The 17,999-nt window shown below is 55.0% G+C and overlaps 2 protein-coding genes and 1 long non-coding RNA gene across 4 annotated transcripts in view; 1 reads left to right on the top strand and 2 right to left on the bottom strand.

The window, feature by feature from the left end:
• Window positions 1-17,999, top strand: part of LOC132246613 (short transient receptor potential channel 2-like) — a 578,215-nt gene that overhangs the window by 344,023 nt on the left and 216,193 nt on the right. The gene's annotated exons all lie outside the window — the stretch shown is intronic.
• LOC132246627 (protein maestro-like) lies at window positions 3,914-9,128 on the bottom strand. Of its 2 annotated transcripts, XM_059719966.1 has the most exons (9): window positions 8,993-9,128; window positions 8,680-8,791; window positions 7,986-8,132; window positions 7,488-7,667; window positions 6,755-6,907; window positions 6,167-6,301; window positions 5,827-5,929; window positions 4,949-5,014; window positions 3,914-4,124 (listed from the first exon to the last, which is right to left on the bottom strand). In XM_059719966.1, exons 3-9 carry the CDS (start codon window positions 8,127-8,129, stop codon window positions 3,943-3,945), a joined length of 963 nt encoding a protein of 320 aa, XP_059575949.1. In that variant the 5' UTR covers window positions 8,130-8,132; window positions 8,680-8,791; window positions 8,993-9,128; the 3' UTR covers window positions 3,914-3,942. The 2 variants fall into 2 exon arrangements, with proteins under 2 accessions (XP_059575949.1, XP_059575950.1); XM_059719967.1 differs by lacking the exon at window positions 6,167-6,301.
• On the bottom strand, window positions 14,385-15,507 carry LOC132246634 (uncharacterized). The gene is made up of 3 exons (XR_009458020.1): window positions 15,391-15,507; window positions 14,899-14,978; window positions 14,385-14,513 (listed from the first exon to the last, which is right to left on the bottom strand). It is a non-coding gene; the product is annotated as an uncharacterized LOC132246634 (long non-coding RNA).

A 17,999-nucleotide genomic window follows, 5' to 3' on the forward strand; every position in this document is an offset into this window, starting at 1 on the left:
CCTCCACCCCCATTTCACTTCCCAGGCTGAGCTTTCCAGTGCCAGAGGAAGAGCTGGAGCTGGATCTGAGTGCCCTAGCAAGGGAAATTTTGGGGAAGGAGGGGGAATCATCTGAGTTTGTGCTCCAGACCAGTGGTGTTGTGTAAGGGATGCATGTGCACACTCTGAGAGCACCGGTGCACCCCCTGACTGGCTACACTCGCTGCTTAGGTGATGGGTAGGGGGGCACGTGGGAGTGCCAGTGCCCCCCCTGCAAGCGCTGGCCAATTGCTGCAGCTGCTCCCAGAAGTGGCTGCAGCCACTCTCAGAAGCAGCTGCAGTGATCTTCCACAGCAATCAGCCATCATGGGATCAGCCGCGGGGGTCCCCTGGTTGGCAGGATCGGCCATGGGGGACTGCACCCCTGGTTGGCAGGACTGGTATCAGGAGGGCACATGCCCCCCCGACTGAGCAGAACCAGTCACCCATGCTGTACACCCCTCAAGTTTTCCCTAGAGCCAGGTCTCCTTCCCCAGAAGGCGCTTCGGAGGAGGTTGAGGTAGAGGTTGTGGAGGCAAGTGTCTCAGCTGAGTCCACTCCTTCTGTTGCTGTGCCTCTGCTGCTGAGGAGGGGAAAAATGCAGCATTTTCACATGCACCCACACCCCAGAAATGGGGGGGTAGTGTGGTTTGGGATCATTTTGAACTGGCAGATGATCACACATATGCTATCTGCCTCCACTGAGCCAAACCCAGCCAGGGCAAGGGAACAAAACAGGAGCACCATGGGGATGCTGATGCATCTCTGCAGGCACCATCCCCTTGCCCTTGTTACTTTTCAGTCTGGCGCCAGTGGGAGCATGCCCAAAAAGAAGTCCCCCACTCACTCCAAGGCCCTCATCCTCCCAAAGCAGAGGCAGGCCACCCTGGAACAGTGGGGGAAAGGTGGACAGAAATGGGGGCATGTTGCAAAGGCAAGAGAGATCACTCAGAGCTTTGGGGAGATGCTTGATGTGGATGGCCAGCCCGCCTCCTTAGTTAAGTGGCCAGGGTTCAAGTGATTCATGGCTCTTGTGGCCCCATCCTACCAAGTGCCTGCATGCACCACTTTCAGCAGGCTGGTGGTGCCCTCCCTGTATGAGGCATGTAGGGAGTACCTGAGGGAGGAGCTGTGCAAGACAGGTCTGCAGGTGGCCTTACCCTTCATCTCAGACATCTGGAGCAGCCAGGGTGGACATCATGCCTACCTCTCCCTCACAGGGCACTGGTGCAACCAGTCAGGCCATTGGTGGGCTCTCCTTCAAGCTAAGGTGATGGATGAGCCCCACACAGCAACAGAAATCATGGGGGTCATGAACCACTTGGTGCAGGGGTGGCTTGTTGAGCAGGGTGAGCTCACTTGTGGGTTTATGGTCACCGATGATGGGGCCAATATGGTCAAGGCTGTCCATGATGCCAACTTTGTTGACATCCACTGTGTGGAACACAAGTTCCACCTCATTGCCAAGGATGCATTGGAGGGAGACAGGGCTGCCAGTGACGGCACCAGCACTGTCAGCAAGCTCATTTCCAAATGCAGGAAGGTGACAGGCTACTTCCACCGGAGAATCAAGGGGAGTGAGATGCTGCAGGACAAACAAACAGAGCTGAACCACCCACAACACATTATGTAGGATTTGGAGATGCAGTGGAACTTCACATACCTGATGATCAAGAGGCTGGTGGAGCAACAGAAGGCCATCCATGAGATGGCCTTGCTTGGGGAGATTGGGATCAGCAGCCCTGAGTGGGATACCATCTCCCAGATCTTGGTGGTCCTCAAGTCCTTCCTTGAGGCCACCAAGAGCCTCAGCACTGGCGATGCCTTCCTTAGCTAGGTGATCCCTAGAGTGAGGGAACTGGAGAACCAAATGGAGAAGTTCCAGGGGATCGATGTTCCTGGCTGGGGCAAGCCACTGTTACCAGATGTGCAGGCACTGGTGAGGTGGTTGAAGGAGGGCATCAGGAAATGGCTTGATCCCTTGCGGTCTAGTACGGTGCACATGCTGGCCACCATGTGTGACCCAAGGGTATGCAGCAGCAAAACCATGGATCAGTGGACAGAGGTGCTGGTGAAGAGAGTCAGGAAGGCAGAAGGGCGGCAAAGGGGAGACATGGAAGAGGGGGATCCACTGTCCCGTGCCAGCACGCCATCCACCGGTCAGTCTCTTCCTTCACCACAGGTGCTTCCAATGTGGGCCAAGGGCATGGCTTCCATGGTGCGGCCCAGAGGCACCAGATCCCACCATCAGGCAGGTAGCACTCAGGCCTTGGTGGCTATCTCCATGGTGGCTGAAGACGTGAAGCTGCTGCTGTGTGACCCCTTGGCCTACTGGGCAAGCTGCAGCCACATGTGGCCAGATCTGGCCACAGTGGTCCAGGAACACCTTTTTAGCAGGTAAAAGTGGAGATGTACCAAGGGAATTAGATGTCCGACAGGTTGTAGTTTGTCAGAATTCCAATGTCTATACTGAGTCCATGAATTTCTGGACCTAGGAGGTTGATGAAGAGCAATTCATAGGCTCGTCTGTGAAAAATGGTTTGCAAATTCACTTTGAGGATCAGGCCTGAGAGATTGGAGACAGGTAGCTGAGTGTTCTTGTCTTTGATAGATTTTTGGTGCACGCTCATTCTGGTGTGCAGTTGATGCTTGTGTCTCCTATGTATTTTCCATCAGGGCACCTGGTGCCCTTATGCAGATATGTATTGTGAAGATATCGCCATACTGGAGATATTGTTGGCAGGTTTTGCACGTCTTGTCATGGAATGGCCTGGATCTATTCAGTGTCTTTTGGGCTGTAGGAAGTTGACGTCTGGTAATGAGGTTAGCAAGGTTCAGTTCTTGTTTGAATTTACAAACCACTTTCCATGGGCAAGCCTATGAGCTGCACTTCATCAGCCTCCTAGGTACAGAAACTCATGGACTCAATATAAACACTGGAATGATGACGCACCACAACCTGCCAGACATCTGACTCACCAGGCACCTCTCCACTTTTACCTGCTACATCCCCCTTTCTCCACCCATCGCAGCCTGTCATCCCTCTGCGGATGCCTCCATTTCCATTTTCACGGACTGGCTTTCTTGCCTGTATTACATGCCAGCCTTTGGCTTCTTTACTATTTCTTCCATCCAAGAACAGCACGTACACCAACTGCAGGTGCTTCCTCAGCCTGATGAAGGGCTTTTCAACCCCAAAGCTTGCTAAGATACATTTTCTACAACTAGTCAATTGGTCTACTAAAAGATATCAGATTGACCTAAAGAACCTGGTCTGCCAGTGCCATGTCCTTAGAACAACATTGCCACAAGTGACACCGCTAGCACCTCTCTCCAGTCAGCTGACCAGAAGGAGGCAGGGCCAGATTTGTCTGCAGGGCAGAGGCAGGATGCTACTGCGGGCTGGGCTCTCTGCCCCACTGCCTCTGTCTAGCGTTTGGTAGTCTAGGGTGACTGGATGGTCCACGAGCGGTGGCGTGGGGGACAGGGGTTAGGGGGCTAAAAATAACCTTGTGTCGGGGGTGGGGGATAGGAAAAGAGCAGCCCCATGGCTGGGGCCAGTGGCTGGGCTTTCCAAACCCCAGGGCTATTCTGGGAACTGTATAGAAGTTCAGTTACATCAGGTGGCCATTTTTAACCCAATCTATCCTCCCCCTAGTATCCCCAAACATCTGTTCCTAGCCTGTCTGCCCGGCAGAGTCCCACCTTCTGGTTACACCTCTTCCCAGCTCACTGTCCACACAACCCCACCAAAAGGCAAGGTACCCAAACCTGACCGTAAAGCCCAAGCCAAACAGACTAGTGAAGCTACAAGGCTTCACCCTCCTCTCTCTCTGCTGTGTTCAGGAGGAGAGAAGCAACAAGAGTCAGGAGAACACAGAACATCATTTATTATTGAACATATACAAATTCAGGAGCTTGCTTTTAAATGGAGCGGGGCCTTAGGCACCCAAAACAGAGCAATGAAGTGATATAGGGAAGGGTATGCCCATGGTTTTCCTCTTCTTGCAATATGCTGCCCCAAGGGCTTTTAGAAATAGCCTCTGCAACCTGAGTGGCCACATCTTGGACCTCCTGGGAGGTGTCCTGTCCCAGAGTTTGCAGAGCTGGAAGGAGAGAGGGAGACATTAGTGAACAGACACTTCCACCTCCGGGGAACACTGGTCACACATGCTGGCAGCGCCAGAGCAAGGCCATCCCTGGGGAACAGGGCTCTGGTGTGATGTGCAGGTGGGCAGTGCACAATGGATGCAGTGTTTCTCCCATCATCTCATCACCAGCATCTCGAACAGCCCCAGACTTGTGGTCTCTCTGGGTCCCAAGCTACAGAAACTTTCCCACACAGACATGGCTGTGGCTGCTCCATTGGGATCTTCCTGTATTCCCAGCCCAGGAGAGATGCTGATTCTGGTGGGCACTGAGCAGCTTTGCTGCCCATGGAGGAAGGCTGAGATTCTCAACAGCTTCCACTGACAAGATTCTCCTGCCTTTGCCACCAGAAGCCTTCCCAAGAGCTGCCATTGCCAAGGGGATGTGACTGGGCACTCAGACCTGGTGTGGAACAGGCCTGGTTCATGTTGGTCTGCACCTGATGAAGGAACCTGACAGACAGGCTGCCCAGGGGAGGATTGGCAGTGGCATCCAGTGGCACTGGATACAACTTTCCCCAACCTGAGGGACCCTAGGAAGCCAAGTGAGGCCGGGGCCTGGGCAGGACAGTCAGGAGGTGCACAGATTCAGCTCCTCCGTGCTGCACCCTGCTGCTCCAGGGGAATGTGAGCTGCCTGCTCGGGGCAAGGCTCTCTTAGCCTATCCTCAGGGCAGAGCGGATGAACTGGGCTCCAAAGCACAGGGAGGGGTCGGTCCCTGCTGCTTCTCAGCTCCTTCTGGGCTCCGGGAGGGAAGTGCAGGGGCTGGATTTCTTACTTACAGCTCAGCAGGCGTGCAACCTTTATCTGTCCGGCACTCCTGGGGGCAGCATACTCCAGAAGGATACCTAAGCACACAACAGGGAGAACAGATCAGCTCCCGTGGTCAGGACACAAGGAAAACTCAGTTCAGGGGAAGGTTTTTGGCTCCCCTGTGCTGTGTTTGCCATCACAGGTGGGTTGTGGCCAACAGGTTCACTGTTGGGTCTCATTATCTAAGTAAAGGGCTGGAAGCCAGGAAGAAAAGGGCAGTCTACGCACAAGCTGCTCCCAACAGCTCTAGTAATCCACAGAAACCTGCCTCTTTCCCTGGGCTGCACTGGGGGTGGAAAGGGCACCAGGAGCCTCTCAGCACCCTGAGCACAGGGGCAGGCCGAGCAAGGACCCAGCCTTCCCTGACAAGCTGGGTTGGACATGCAGGCGGACACAGCCTCCTTCCCAGGAGGAAGAGAAGCCCAAGGAGTTTCAAGTTGGGCTCAATACGGGCGTGTGGGGATCTCTCTGACAGGACTGCTCCCAGGACCAGGTCCCTGCACTCAGTGGCCCAGGAGGCCCGTGCCCCTTCCCAATTGCCTTCCTCATGAAGAGGTGCTAAGCAATTGTAAGCTGTGCTGGATGACCATGTCCCTGACACGTCTCCATCGCTCAGATCTACTGAATCACAGCACAGGGCTTGTCTGCCACAACCCCCAGCCTTACTGTCCGGTTGAATCCCTCTCAACACCAGCCTTGCAACACTGGGAGCATCATCCTTTCCAAATCCTTTCAGGGGAACCTGAGGCACGGGCTGACTAACAGCCTGATCCTGCTCACCAACAGCATTACCTTTCCTCTTGGGGGTGAAAGGGAGAATGAAAAGGGACCAGGCATCCTCTCTCACCTGTAAATTGGATGGCTGCCATCTGAATTTCTGGCCACGAGCTTGAGTAGTGTCCCTGGGCTGCCTGGCAGAGACCCTCCAAAAGAGCAGGTTTTTCTCTGGCCTGGAGAGAGCCAAGGACACGTGAGCTCCCTCCGGTGAGAAGTGCTCTCACACCACATGCTGGGACTGATCAGGAGGAAACGGGAGCACCAAGGGACTAGAAGGAGCAATCTTGGCTTGTCCTGTGCCTCCTGGTCCTAGACCCGACCCCTGCAGTTATTTCCACTGTGCCCCAGTTCCCTCCCCGCATCCTATGAGCCCTGACCTCAGTCACCTCCTGCCACTCAAACTCACTCACCAAATGCCTGCAGACATCCCTCAGCAGCTGTTCCTGCTTCCCCTGCTCTGACCCCTGGGTATGGAAGGCCAGGGCTGCCTGGACCCTTCTTAAGCCCAGGTAAGGGCAGCACAGGCCCAGCGTTGTTCTGCACTCCTGAAAAACACGGGCACATCAGGTCTGTAGTCCCTGCTGACTGCTGAGCTGAGGCCAAGGCTTGCCTCTTGACCCAGGACTGCACCCAGGCCAGGAACAGGATGGCCTGACCAGGAGGTGACTGGCACTAGGCATAAAGGAGTGGCTGCGAGCAAAAGGAGGACTTCTCCTGCCTTTCACATGGCACCTGCAGGCAGCACCCGTCTCCCCCTCAGTACAGCCAGGCAGGGAGATTTCCTGCATGCACAGGGGGGTCAGGTGTGCAAGCTGCCCTGGACCTGGGAGGCAGCCCCGAGCTCAAGGAGGTGCCTGCATGAAGCCGCCTCAGCGGGGAGGGGAGGGGAGGGGAGGGGAGGGGATGGTCACCACTGGACACAGGAAGGGCAGAGTGCCCCTGGGGCTGGACTGAGGAGACCTGGCGTGGCTAAGGAAATCAGTGTCACCGGTTCTTACCTTGGCCACCTGCGGGTTGGGGTCCTCCAGGTGAAGCAGGAGTGTTCCCAGGCTCTGCCTCACCTGGATTTTATAAAAGGCTTGCCTTCTTTTCATGCAGCCTGCCAGGGCGCCGAAGAGGGAGAAAGCCACGGCGTGAAGACCGTCGTTGTCCTGTGGCCGAGAAACCCCCGTGTGGTCACAACCAAGCCTTTCTCTCATGGGCCTGGCACAGCTCCTGCCAGGAGCCTTTGGCTTCCAGCCTGCCAGGTGGTGTGCCAGGAGGTGGGCTCTGGCAGGTCCTGCTCCAGGCGGGCTGCCTGGGAGCCAGGGCACTCAGCAGAGCTCGGGGAGCAGCAGCGAGCCTCGTTCCTCGAACATGCGGGCACTGGGGGCTCCGATCCTGAATCCCAGCAAAACCACACCCCCCACCCCTGTGGTCGCTTGTCTCTGCCCAGCTCTGCTTCCGACTCAGGAGAAGTAACACAGCAGAAAAGAGCCCCAGAGCCCTACAGAGCCCCGTGACCCCAGCCGCAGCCTCGCCCCGTCTCCTGAGCGTCCCTCCCTGTCTACAAGGGCCCATCTGTCATCCCGTTCTCTTCACTTGCTTTTCCTCCTGAAAACTCATGTCTTCCACAGAATTGAACATCTTCCAGTTTGGGCTGGAACAAGGGGCAGCAAGTGCATCTCCCACCTCTGAAACGGCCCCGAATGAAGAGCACTGAAATGGGGGTGGGGAGCGCTGCTCACTCACATGGTTAAAAAAGGGCCTGATGTGCATAGCTGCATCCTCAACCAGGGGCCCCGCATCTGTCCCCAGATGTTTAAAGACGCGGGTGAGTGCCCGCGTGCCCTCCTCCCTGATCTCAGGCCTGGCAGGAACAAATGATGTCTGGAACAGGGTCTCCACGACGGCCTTCTGGTGGGTTTTTAGCTGTAAAAACAGAAGACACGACACACCGATCAGTGCTTACGCCCCTCACCTCTGGGCTTTCCCATTCACAGAGCGCTTGGCACCTCATCTGACCATGACCCCATGGCTCCGTTCCCGTGTGCCTGTGAGACACAAGGCACCCGCTTCAAAACCAAAATTACACTTGTCACACCCAACTGTCTCCAGACACACCACAAGGGGTAAGACAGCAAAACTGCATACACTTCCAGTCCTTGCACACCCTTTCGGCCCTGCCTCATTGTTTGGTCCCTACAGCCGAGCTGCGTTCTAGAGATTGCAGAGTGATTCCAACCTCACCTGCTCAGGGGCACCGTACACGATGTTGCCTAGTCCTCTGGCTGCCATTTGTTGGACAAGGTTATTTGTGTCCCTGGCTCGCTGCTGAAGTAAAGAAAGGACTGCCTTCAGGAGCTTTTCATCTTCAAGGACTGGGTCACACATAAGCTAAAAGAAATCAATGTGTCCGTGAGATCCAGCACAGTCATTCTCAACAGCCCAGCCCTGCAGCAGAAAAGTAACCCATGCCAGAGCACAATCCCACAGACCACCACGAGGAAGAGCCTCAGCACACGGTGCACTCCTGTTGGACATGGGGAGGTTTGTCTGCTTAGAGCCAGGCAAATCATGAAAGCAGGGGCGTAGTCTAAGCAGGAGAGATGATGCCGATGCAAGTCGATTGGGACATTGCTTGCTTTAGAGCAGTGTCTACCTGGGATGCTGGGTGGCTATAGAAGATGCAGGAGCTAGGACCAAACTCAGAGCTGCTGGCTAGGATGAAGGCTCAGTAGGGGCAGGTCTGTAAGGCAGTCCTTGTCTACCTCTCCTTCACATACAGCAGAAGTGGCGATGCAGGGGCCAGGACAGAAGAGAAACCTCTCAACCATATCCAGTGATCCTCCCTCCTAGGAAGGGGACCAGGGGACTCCCCAGGGAAAGAGCACAGCAAACAGCCACCTTTCCATCAAACTGCTCATTCTCTCTGGGGCCTTACCTGGCTGATGAAGGCCGTACCAGTCACACGGAGATTTTCCGTTGGGGAACTGGCTCACTTCAAGACCTGCCCTATAAATTGGGGCGTTATTATTCCCAGTGGGAGAAGAGTCCTGCAAGAGAAAACCACTAGTTCTGGGACCGGCTGGGCACTGCCAGCACTCATTTGCTCTGAGGCGGCAGCTCTCATCGCTTGGAGCATGAGCTCTAGGTCTCCAGCCCCACATAACCCTGCATGTTCAGCACAGAAAGTTCCCCTCCACCACTCGTCCTGCTGCCTAGAGCACAGATGCAATCCAGCCTGCCTCTCCTACCTGGCCAGCTGGCACACCCCCTCGTGGTGTGTCTGAGGGCTCTCAAGTAGTGGCCAGGTTCCTGCTTTGGAAAGGTCTGCAGCCACTCTCTCGACCCAGGTCCTTTGATATAGCGCAGGCCAGGGTCTCCATAGAAAGCCTGGGGAGAGAGAAGATTTACAGGTTTACAGACCCTAACGAGATGCTGCGTCCAGAGCAGAACCAAAACGCCCTGTCACTCGGGGGCCCGTTACTTAGACATTTGCAGCGCAAGGCAGGCAGCTCAGATCAGACTGATGCTGCCATTTTTTCTCACGCCTTGCAATCCCGGCAGGGACAGGGAGGGCAGGGCCTTGCACAAAGCAGTGCTGGAAGCCAGACGGGACGCGTGGAGGCTCTCCCAAGCCAAATGCACTGCGGAAAGAACTGGGCAGCCATTTCTCTCTCCCTACAAGGACAAAGGCCACATGTAGAGCATGGGAGCATGCAGAAGTCACATGCCCAGGTCCCAAGCACCTTGAGCCCAGCGTGTGCTGGTCACTAATGAAGGTTGTGAAGTCCCTGGGCTAAAACTGCCAGTCCTGTCACAGAGGGCTCAGACTGGAGGAACAAGTAGGCCCTCCCAGCCTCAACATTTCACACTCTGTGCTTCTCAGACAACCCCAGATACTTTCAGCTGCCAGGACCAAGGCAGCTCAGCACAGCCCTTGGCAAGGACAAGAACACCTTGCAGGCAGCTAGACTGAAGTGAGGTCAAACCTGTGAAACCAGGTGCAGCCTACTCCTTACCTGCAAGGGTTGCCCGCTGTGCACACCTGCCCCTTTTGCAGCTGCCTCCGCCGGATGCTTGCTGTGGGCATCGGCATGTCCTGCCCCACGGTGTGGCCAACTTGCTCTAGAAGAGCACACAGGAGCTCGGGGAGTAGCTCCCTCAGGACTGAGCTGGAGTGCATGGTAGTCAGCATCTCCAGAGATGCACATGTTGCCTGAAGGGATAGAGAAGACCAGAGTCAGCCTGGGGAAGACACCTGGAAATCCATAACTCCAAGTCTAAAGGTCTCTTCCTCACATCCAGGAGAGCTCAGAACAGCTCTGGCAGCAGCTCCCTTCCCAGTCACATCCCTTCCCAGTCACTCCCTTCCCAGTCACATCCCTGCACTTCTGCCTGGGAAGTGCAGAGGCACCAGCAGCCTGAACACAGAGCTGCAAAGCAGAAGGAGCCTCTCGGTTACACAAGTTCCCAGTTCCAAAGTCTCATGGAGTCAGTCAGCCATGCAGCATGAAACTGCTGTGTTTCTGCTGCTGATGGAAGAGCGGGGGTGACCCAGGGGACAGGACAGCAAGGGAGAAAAGCTTGCCCCACGACCTGGCATCCTACCTCAAGCTCTTGAGAACCAGGACTCTAGCCCTCAAGGGGGAATGGACAGAGCTGGGCTTGGGCTGTCACTTACTGCGAGAGGTCCCAGGGCTGCAGTGCCCTCAGATGGGCTACCCTCTGTGCCAGCTGGATAGTGGATCTTCTCCAGAATCAAACAGAGTATATGGAGGGTGGAGACATCATCCCTCCCCAAGGCCCTCCAGAGCTCAGAGGTGTCACTGCAACTGAACACAAATTACATATGAGCTGCAGATGCTCCTGTGATGTCATGAAGCAATAGGACACTGAAGCAAAGGCCAAGGGCTCTCCTGGCCTAGGACGGGGTTGGGGCACAGTCATGTCATCTGCCAATGCCGTTAGGCATGAGCCTGGTATTTCCTACCCAAACACAGTTGGACATTAACTCTTACCAAGTCACCCAAAGGATCTGCAGCTGACTTGAAACTCTATGGGCTTTGCCAGGCTATGGGATGTGTGCGTGCCACCAGGCACAAGAGGTAGGGAGTGGCAAGTACCTGTCCATTGGCAGAGGCTTGGCAAGGAGGCTGGTGATCACTGCCTCTAGGTGAAACATGGCAAGAATGCCAACGCCTTCTAACAGGAAGCCTCGCATGGACCTCTCCTGCATTGTTGGCATCCGTATAAAGATAGTGGACAGGATGTCCGGCACCTGGAGAGAAAATAGCAAGAACAAGGGTCCCTTTCTCATTCAGCCAGCACACTCCAAATCAAGTCCTCCCTCAGTTTGGCAATTTGCTGCCATCTTAGAAATTCCTTGCTTTGAGGGACCAGTGTCCAGACACTGCTGCCTCCAGCTGATCCTAAGAAGTGAGCACGTCCCTATGCCCCTAGTTGGGGTGAAAATGGACACCATGACATGTGGGCAGACACCAACCAGCCTGCACCCCCTCAGCCTTTCCCTCACCCATGTGCACACACCTACAATCTAATTGCATGTCTGCCTGGGACCCATTTCTGCCTGACCTGCTCACACAAACACCCCAACAAATATCAACACCTGGGGGTAGTTTGAAGAAGCTAATTTTGACCTGCTGTGTGCTCAGCTCAGGACCAACAAGCACCACCAACGTCAGAACCCCTGTGAGAATCCCTGGGACCGCGAGCAAGATGATTGTAAGTGTAATTTTTCCAGGTGAGACCAGCTCTGCTGGAACTGCACACTGGAGTTCACACGTCTCATTTCTAACTGCACCTCCCTATTCTGCACATGGCCGGGCCTGCGGGACAGTAGGTCCAGCTGCCCATAGCCAGTCCTATCCAGAACAGGGAGAGGGTGGAGGCTGCAGTATCTCTAGCATACAGTCTTTCTTGTGCCCTGTTCCCAACCCTGCAGAGAGGAGCAGGATGGAAAGAGCATTTCACATAGCCTCTACCAAGGCTGGGAAATGCCTGAGGATACACAACCATCTCTAGGTCCTGCCTTGCTGTGGACCCTTTGCATGGTGTGGCACTGAGGGAAGTGTGCATCTGTTCCTCATGCCTAAGCATGGTGTTCCAGCCCAGCCACAGCCGGGTGCCTCAGGCTCCTTGTTGCCCTCTCCTGCTGTATTTGCCCCACAGTCTATGTTTCCAAACCTGCTGGGGCTGAAAGCTCTTCTCAATAATCTAGGTCACTGTGTTCTCTCTCTTGGATGCGGCTGATCTGCTCTTCCCCCCCACATCTCTGGCTAGCAAGGGAAATGGAACTTGCTTCATGTCCAGGGATCAACACTAAGATTGCTGTCCACTCCACATGAAAGCAGTGTTTGAAAAGCACAAGGCAAATGCAGAAAGCCTCCTCAGCTTCAATTTTACCTCATTCAGAAGGGCATCTCCATTCTCCCTCAGGACTGCACAGAACCAGTGGCCTGCTGCTGTGGCACACGTGGGGCTGGCAGAAAGCATGCCATCCATTATTGTCCCCACCAAATCAAGGGCCTGGGTGGAGGGCAAGAATTTGCCAGTGACCTGGAGACAAATAGAAAGAAGGGAAATTGCACTGAACCCCAGAATTCAAGACAGATATTAAAGAGTGGTGCCGTGTATAAGCTTGGGCCTTACGGCAACATGGTGCATGTGCAAGAGGTGAATCCTGGGTTTGAACGTTCCACCGTTCTTCAACGGAGAGAGCATCAATTGACAACACAACACAAACACAGCCAAGCTGCACCTCAGGATAAGTTAAAATGGGCACATGAGGAGACCAAGTCCTGGCTGAGGCTCTCACTTGGATGCTGTACTGACAAAGGTTTGTTCTTCTGTGCAAGGACAGAACTATCTGCCGGACTTTCTAATCTTGCTCTGACTTATTCTTTCTACATGGACATGGGCAAACAGCAGCAAACAGTGGGTGAACCATATGTGTCCCAAATGCCTCCCCCATGCACGCCAAAGAAAGAGATAAACCACGTGTGAGCAAAAGACCGGACAATGAAGGACACCCAGCTCCCAGAGTCTCCACACCAGCTTCTTGAGCCACTGACCTTCACCATTTGGCAGGATGATGTCAGCACAGCCTCAGGGCTGGCAGCTTTGAGCTCCTCCCGGAGACCTCTCAGCTCCCCCTCTGCTGCATCCATTGTCCTGGACTGGCCTGGAATGAAAATAAGGAGGAAAAAATGCTGTAATGATGTCTGAAACAGAACCGTGGCTCCATGGAGGAACCATGTGTGGTGTCATGGGCAGTGTGGTCCAAGGATGATGTTTGAGGTCTGAGTGACTTCAGTGGGGTCAGAGGTGCAGCGGGATCAGAGCTGCTACAATCCTCTCCCCATTTCTGCTAGGCGGGCTTCTTTTCACACTTCCCAAAGGAGGGTCAGGCCCTTCACACCACGCACTTCTTCTCTCCTAGGAGGAGATCTTCCAAGGGCCAGTCATGGCCCTTTTGAGGTGCTTTTCAGGTGTCGTTAGACTAGCAGTGAATGGACAGAGCAGACGAGTAGGCATTACCAGAGGGAGAAGAGGGGCAGAGTCACTTGCACCTACTCAGAGTGCCCTTACCTTGTAGCTGCAGAAGGCAGAAAATGCAGTCGGCGGCCCACAGGTGGGATGCAGCAAGAGAGCTGCAAGTGTATGGTGTCAGCAGCCCCAGCAGGGACCCAAACTGCTCCAAAGGCTCTTGTAGCTGAGAAAAAAGGAACAAGAAATGAATGACATGTGCCTGTGTCTGGCTAGAGTGATATTCAGATGTGTGATCCGGAAGGTGAAAACAGGAATGCATCCCTGTGGGGCCCTGTCTGCTAGGGGAGCTTTCTACATCTCAGGGTGAGGCTGCCATGAGGACATCAAGGCAAGAGTTAGACCATACTTACTCTGCAATAGACCGTCTCCTGATAGGCAACAAGGAGCTGGGAGCTGGCCTGCAAGGCCCTCTCTCTCTCCCACTCCTTGTCAGAGAAGATCCACGGCTCAAGCAGCTGTTGGGAGAGCAAACTACTGTCAGAGGAACCTTGACAACAGCTCAGAGGACCCATTTCAACAGCACACATCACCATCACCACTGAAATCCCTCCAAGCAATCTGCTTCTTTTATCAGCTGGATACACCCCAGGCAGACTTGAATTCCCCTGAAGCCAGAGCAGCTGTTGAGTGACCATGGCACAAGAAGATGCAGCTACTAGGGATGTCAACGGGATGCAAGGGAATTACTATGCATTGCCTCAAGGACACCTTGGGAGACTCCCCTCTCATTTCCCCTGCCGAGGGAAACCTTCCTCCCTGTTTTTTGCCCCGCTTCCCCTTCCCCAGGAAGAGAGCTCTGCCTGCTCCTGCTGGCTACTCACATGGAACATTTCCATGAACCAATTCTCAGTGGGGTCTTCTTCAAGGAGGCCCCTCATGAGCTCGCCCAAGGCCTGCATGGACAACTCGTGCAGTGCCTGCAAGCAGGAGATAGAAGAGGGAAGCTCAGGGCCAGCGGGAGCATGCGTCACAAAACCCAGAACCATTCTAGGGAGGCCAGGGGTGACTGCCAGGACCCAGAGCAGGCTGGGGAGCAGGTCCCAGCAGGTGATGCTGTCTAGGTGTACCTGTACTTGAACAGAGTCCTGAGAGGTCTCACCCTCTTCCCTCAGCTGCTGAACAGCTGGAAGAGGCAGCAGGCATTTTAAGCAGTCATCCAGGATGTTTCTGTTCTCATCCCGATTTAGTGAGGGTTTCACCTTGCTGGCAGAAGAAAGAGGACGAAAAGCCCTGTCACACTGACTGCCAGCCCCAAGGGAAAGTGGGTGCTAAGATATGATCTGAACCTAGAACCCGAAATCCAAACCCCGCTGGACCTGGCAGCTGACAAGCTCCTGGCACTCCCCCCAGCCACTGCTAGCTGTCCCACAACCACCACCACCACCAAGTCTTTCAAGTCCAAATCTCCAAGTGGACCAAACACATTCAAACCCTCTGACCCCAGCTGCAGTGAGAGCAGCCTGTGACCTGAGCCCTGCAGGTGTCTCTCAGCTCCAGATCTGATGGGAAGAACAACGGAGGATTAAGGAAGGAGCTCATCTCTGACCAGGGCATCCCAGTGCCAAGGGCCAGGGCAGGAATCACCTACCTCAGGTGCTTAATGGCAAGCATGGCCCTGAGGCGAACAGGAGAGGCCAAGGAATCCATTGGTTCCTCTTTCACGAAGTCCTAAAAGGCAGAAACGGAGACATGACACACGGGAAATGGATGTGGGAAGCAGAGAGCTTCCCCCCACAAACCCACCAGGCTGCCCTCCCAGGTGAGCCATAAACAGATCCAGGGCTGTGCTGGCTACTGCCCCAGGATCCTGCTCAGGTCGATGGCATCGGTGCAGAGGGCACAGAGCTGTACTCCAGTCACTCACCAGACACAGCCGGGCCCTCCAAGAGCAGCCCGCAATGCAGCATTGCCTACAAAGCTTCGAGGGGCACCAGCTTTCTGGGCCCCAAGCAGACCCCTCATGAGGCTCCAAGAATCCCATCCTAGCCAGGGGATGAAACAGCTGCTCCCAGGCAAACCAGTCCCATTAGGTTCCCACTAGGGCCTTTGCAGTTTGCCCCCCAGGGCTCCTCCCACTCACCAGCATGTACCCCAGGAGCTCCTCTTTGTAAGCAAACTGGAAGCTCTGGGAGTCGTCTGCCTCCTGGATGGCACGGCTGATCTCAGTGACCGACCGGATCAGGGTCAGCTTTAGGTCCGGGTCTTGAATTTCATGGGGGAACAACAAGGAGATGGAGATGAGGAATGGGCAAGAACCAACAGGTCCCTGAAAGCCCCAGGCCCACGCCCATCTCATATGAGAAGCATGGCAGCAGCAGGGACTCCTGCCTGGGGAAGGTCGTTGTGCCTCCTGCAGGTGGGGTCTGGGAAGAGCACAGGCAGAGGTGGGGTCATTGAACATTTACCTTATTGACAAAGTTGATGCCAAGCACCTGGGAAGTGAAATGCAAAACAACTGTCAATGCCTGGACGGCTCCAGACTACAGCTCCCTGCCAGGTCCAAAAAAGGGCTGGGCTGGGGAGTGTTGAGCAGTGCAAGGGCATGAATGCGTGCCCCGCTCCAGCGCAGGACAGGATGTCAGGAGCGTCTATCCCAGCACTCTCCATGCATGGGTCCCTCCCACTGCACATCATCCCAGAAGGATTAACATGGATGCTCATCACAGGCGTGAGTTCAGGGGGAGGATCAGACAGTCAGAGCCTCTCTAGGCACCCAAGTGCAAAGGAAACATCAGTCCCATGGCAGGCCTCTTCCCGACATGGTGCAGTCCCAGGCTCTTACCTGGCAGCTGGTCATGTAATACTGCAGGACCTTCCTGATGAGATCATGCTCCACGCAGGGGAGCAGCTGTGTTCGGGGGGCATGGATAGCAATTCGGCCGTAGGCCAGTATCAAGGCCCTGTGGGTCCTGGCTCTTTTCCCTTGGTGATAGTCCTGCACAGGGTGACATGACACTCACACCAGGGCTTCCCATGCCTTCTGCCCCACAAGTAGGAGTCACTGCTGACCAAGGAGTTGCCCAGCAGCAATACCGGCTCTCCCTGCCACTCACAGGAGACCCACAGCTCTGACAGCACCATCATCAGTGCTTTGTTTCAGATGCCTCATCTTCTCTGTCCTGCAGCCTGCAGAGAGAGCTGCAGTGCCACTCTGAGCCGTGGAAGTCGGGGCAGGGGCGGGGGAGAGTTTGTGACCCACAGGAACTGGGGCAGCAGATGCATTGTGCCCAGGGCCGCCTCATGTATTTGGCAGTAAGGAGTCCCTGGGCACAATGCATCAGGAAGGCTGCGGCAGGTCTGTCCGTGTGAAGGAGGTGGCTCTGCCTGTTGTGCTTTGCGCAGAAGCTGAAGCTGAAGCTCTCGGCAGGTGTTTGGGGCACCGTGAACGCCCTGCTGGATGCGGCCTGGACCCAAACACCTGTCAGCGCTGAGGTGCTCAGCTCAGCCATGGTGGCGGCTCCGCTGGGCTGGGTGAGCCCTAGAGAAGAACCTTAGGGCCCATTTTACAGCATTTGGGGCATGTGGATTATGCACTCAGAGCTGGTACTTTGAGGCTGGGCAACAGGGCTCATGTCTCCTCTCCCATGGCTAACTGAAAGATGTGAGAAAGACACAATCTCTTTCTCTGGGTGAACATCAGATGTAGTTGCCTCGGTGCCTGAAAGGGGCTGGTTAATTGTTGACCCATTAACCTGGGACATGAAAAACCTGAGTAGTAGAAACTGTGTTCCCCTCTGTATCACTGGAGACCTGATGTGGAGCATGTTCCCTGGGAGAGGGCATTACCAGGGAGAGGAGCCACCGCCAAGCTGCTCTTCTCAAGGGTTTCTAGGGGAAGGAAGTGTGAGAAACCCCCCAGCTCCATTACCTGCAGGCGGCCGACTATGCCAGACACCTGCACTTTACTCAGAGCCGCACCAAAGTCCTCCATTGTGCCCAGGGTGAGGTCCAGGTGACCCTCGGCTGAGAATGCCAGGATGGTCACAACGTGCTGGAAGCCAAGAAACGCACTGGGGAGTGAGCAGGGCTGTCTGGCTGACAGACCCCAGAGTCCTCCCCATCTCCCTGATACTAGAACTGCCCGTCCGACCCGCAACAAGTCAGGGGGCTGTCTGAGGGAAAGGACAAGGGAAGGCAAGGAAGCAAACAAACCCGAGACACAAAGCAACAGAGAAGTGAGGACACGGGAGGACCTGATATGTCTGGAGAGAACAGGGTCCTCACCTCTCTCTCAGAAGCGTTCATGTAATCTGTGCCCTTCAGAGATTTCTGGAGCTGGGATTTCACATGGGCAACATCCTGGCAAGAGGCCAAAGTGGTACCAAGTGCCTTATATAGGAAACTCTGAAAGAAGAAGACCACCATCACCAAAGAGCTGGGAACACAGCAGCCTGCTGGTCAGGACAAGAACGGCCCAGAAACACACCCATCCCTAGGAAGGACCAAGAGAGTCCAGCCCCAGCACCCACACACCGAATAACTGGCCCCACTCTGCAGGGAAATGGCAGCTAAAGACAGAGAAAGAGCCCCAGTAAGCTCTCCCTTCGGGTCAGTGAAGAGAGCAGACGACCAAGGACAATGCTTTTGATCAAGAAAATAGAACGGAAAAGCGCAAACTGTGGAGAGAAACTCTCTGCAGCCTCCTGCCACAGCACCACCAAACAGCTGCAGAAACCCAGCCGTTGCCAA

This window comes from Alligator mississippiensis, chromosome 16, assembly GCF_030867095.1.
Source record: "Alligator mississippiensis isolate rAllMis1 chromosome 16, rAllMis1, whole genome shotgun sequence".
NCBI lineage: Eukaryota > Metazoa > Chordata > Crocodylia > Alligatoridae > Alligator > Alligator mississippiensis.

Excerpts from the sequence above, each read along its gene's own strand:
- LOC132246627 (XM_059719966.1), bottom strand. The coding sequence starts at position 8,129 with ATGTGTGACCCAGTCCTTGAAGATGAAAAGCTCCTGAAGGCAGTCCTT. Across the intron at positions 5,930-6,166 it reads GGGATGTCTGCAGGCATTTG|GCCAGAGAAAAACCTGCTCT; the intron begins GTGAGTGAGTTT and ends GGCTCTCTCCAG. Across the intron at positions 4,125-4,948 it reads GGTTGCACGCCTGCTGAGCT|CTCTGCAAACTCTGGGACAG; the intron begins GTAAGTAAGAAA and ends CTCTCCTTCCAG.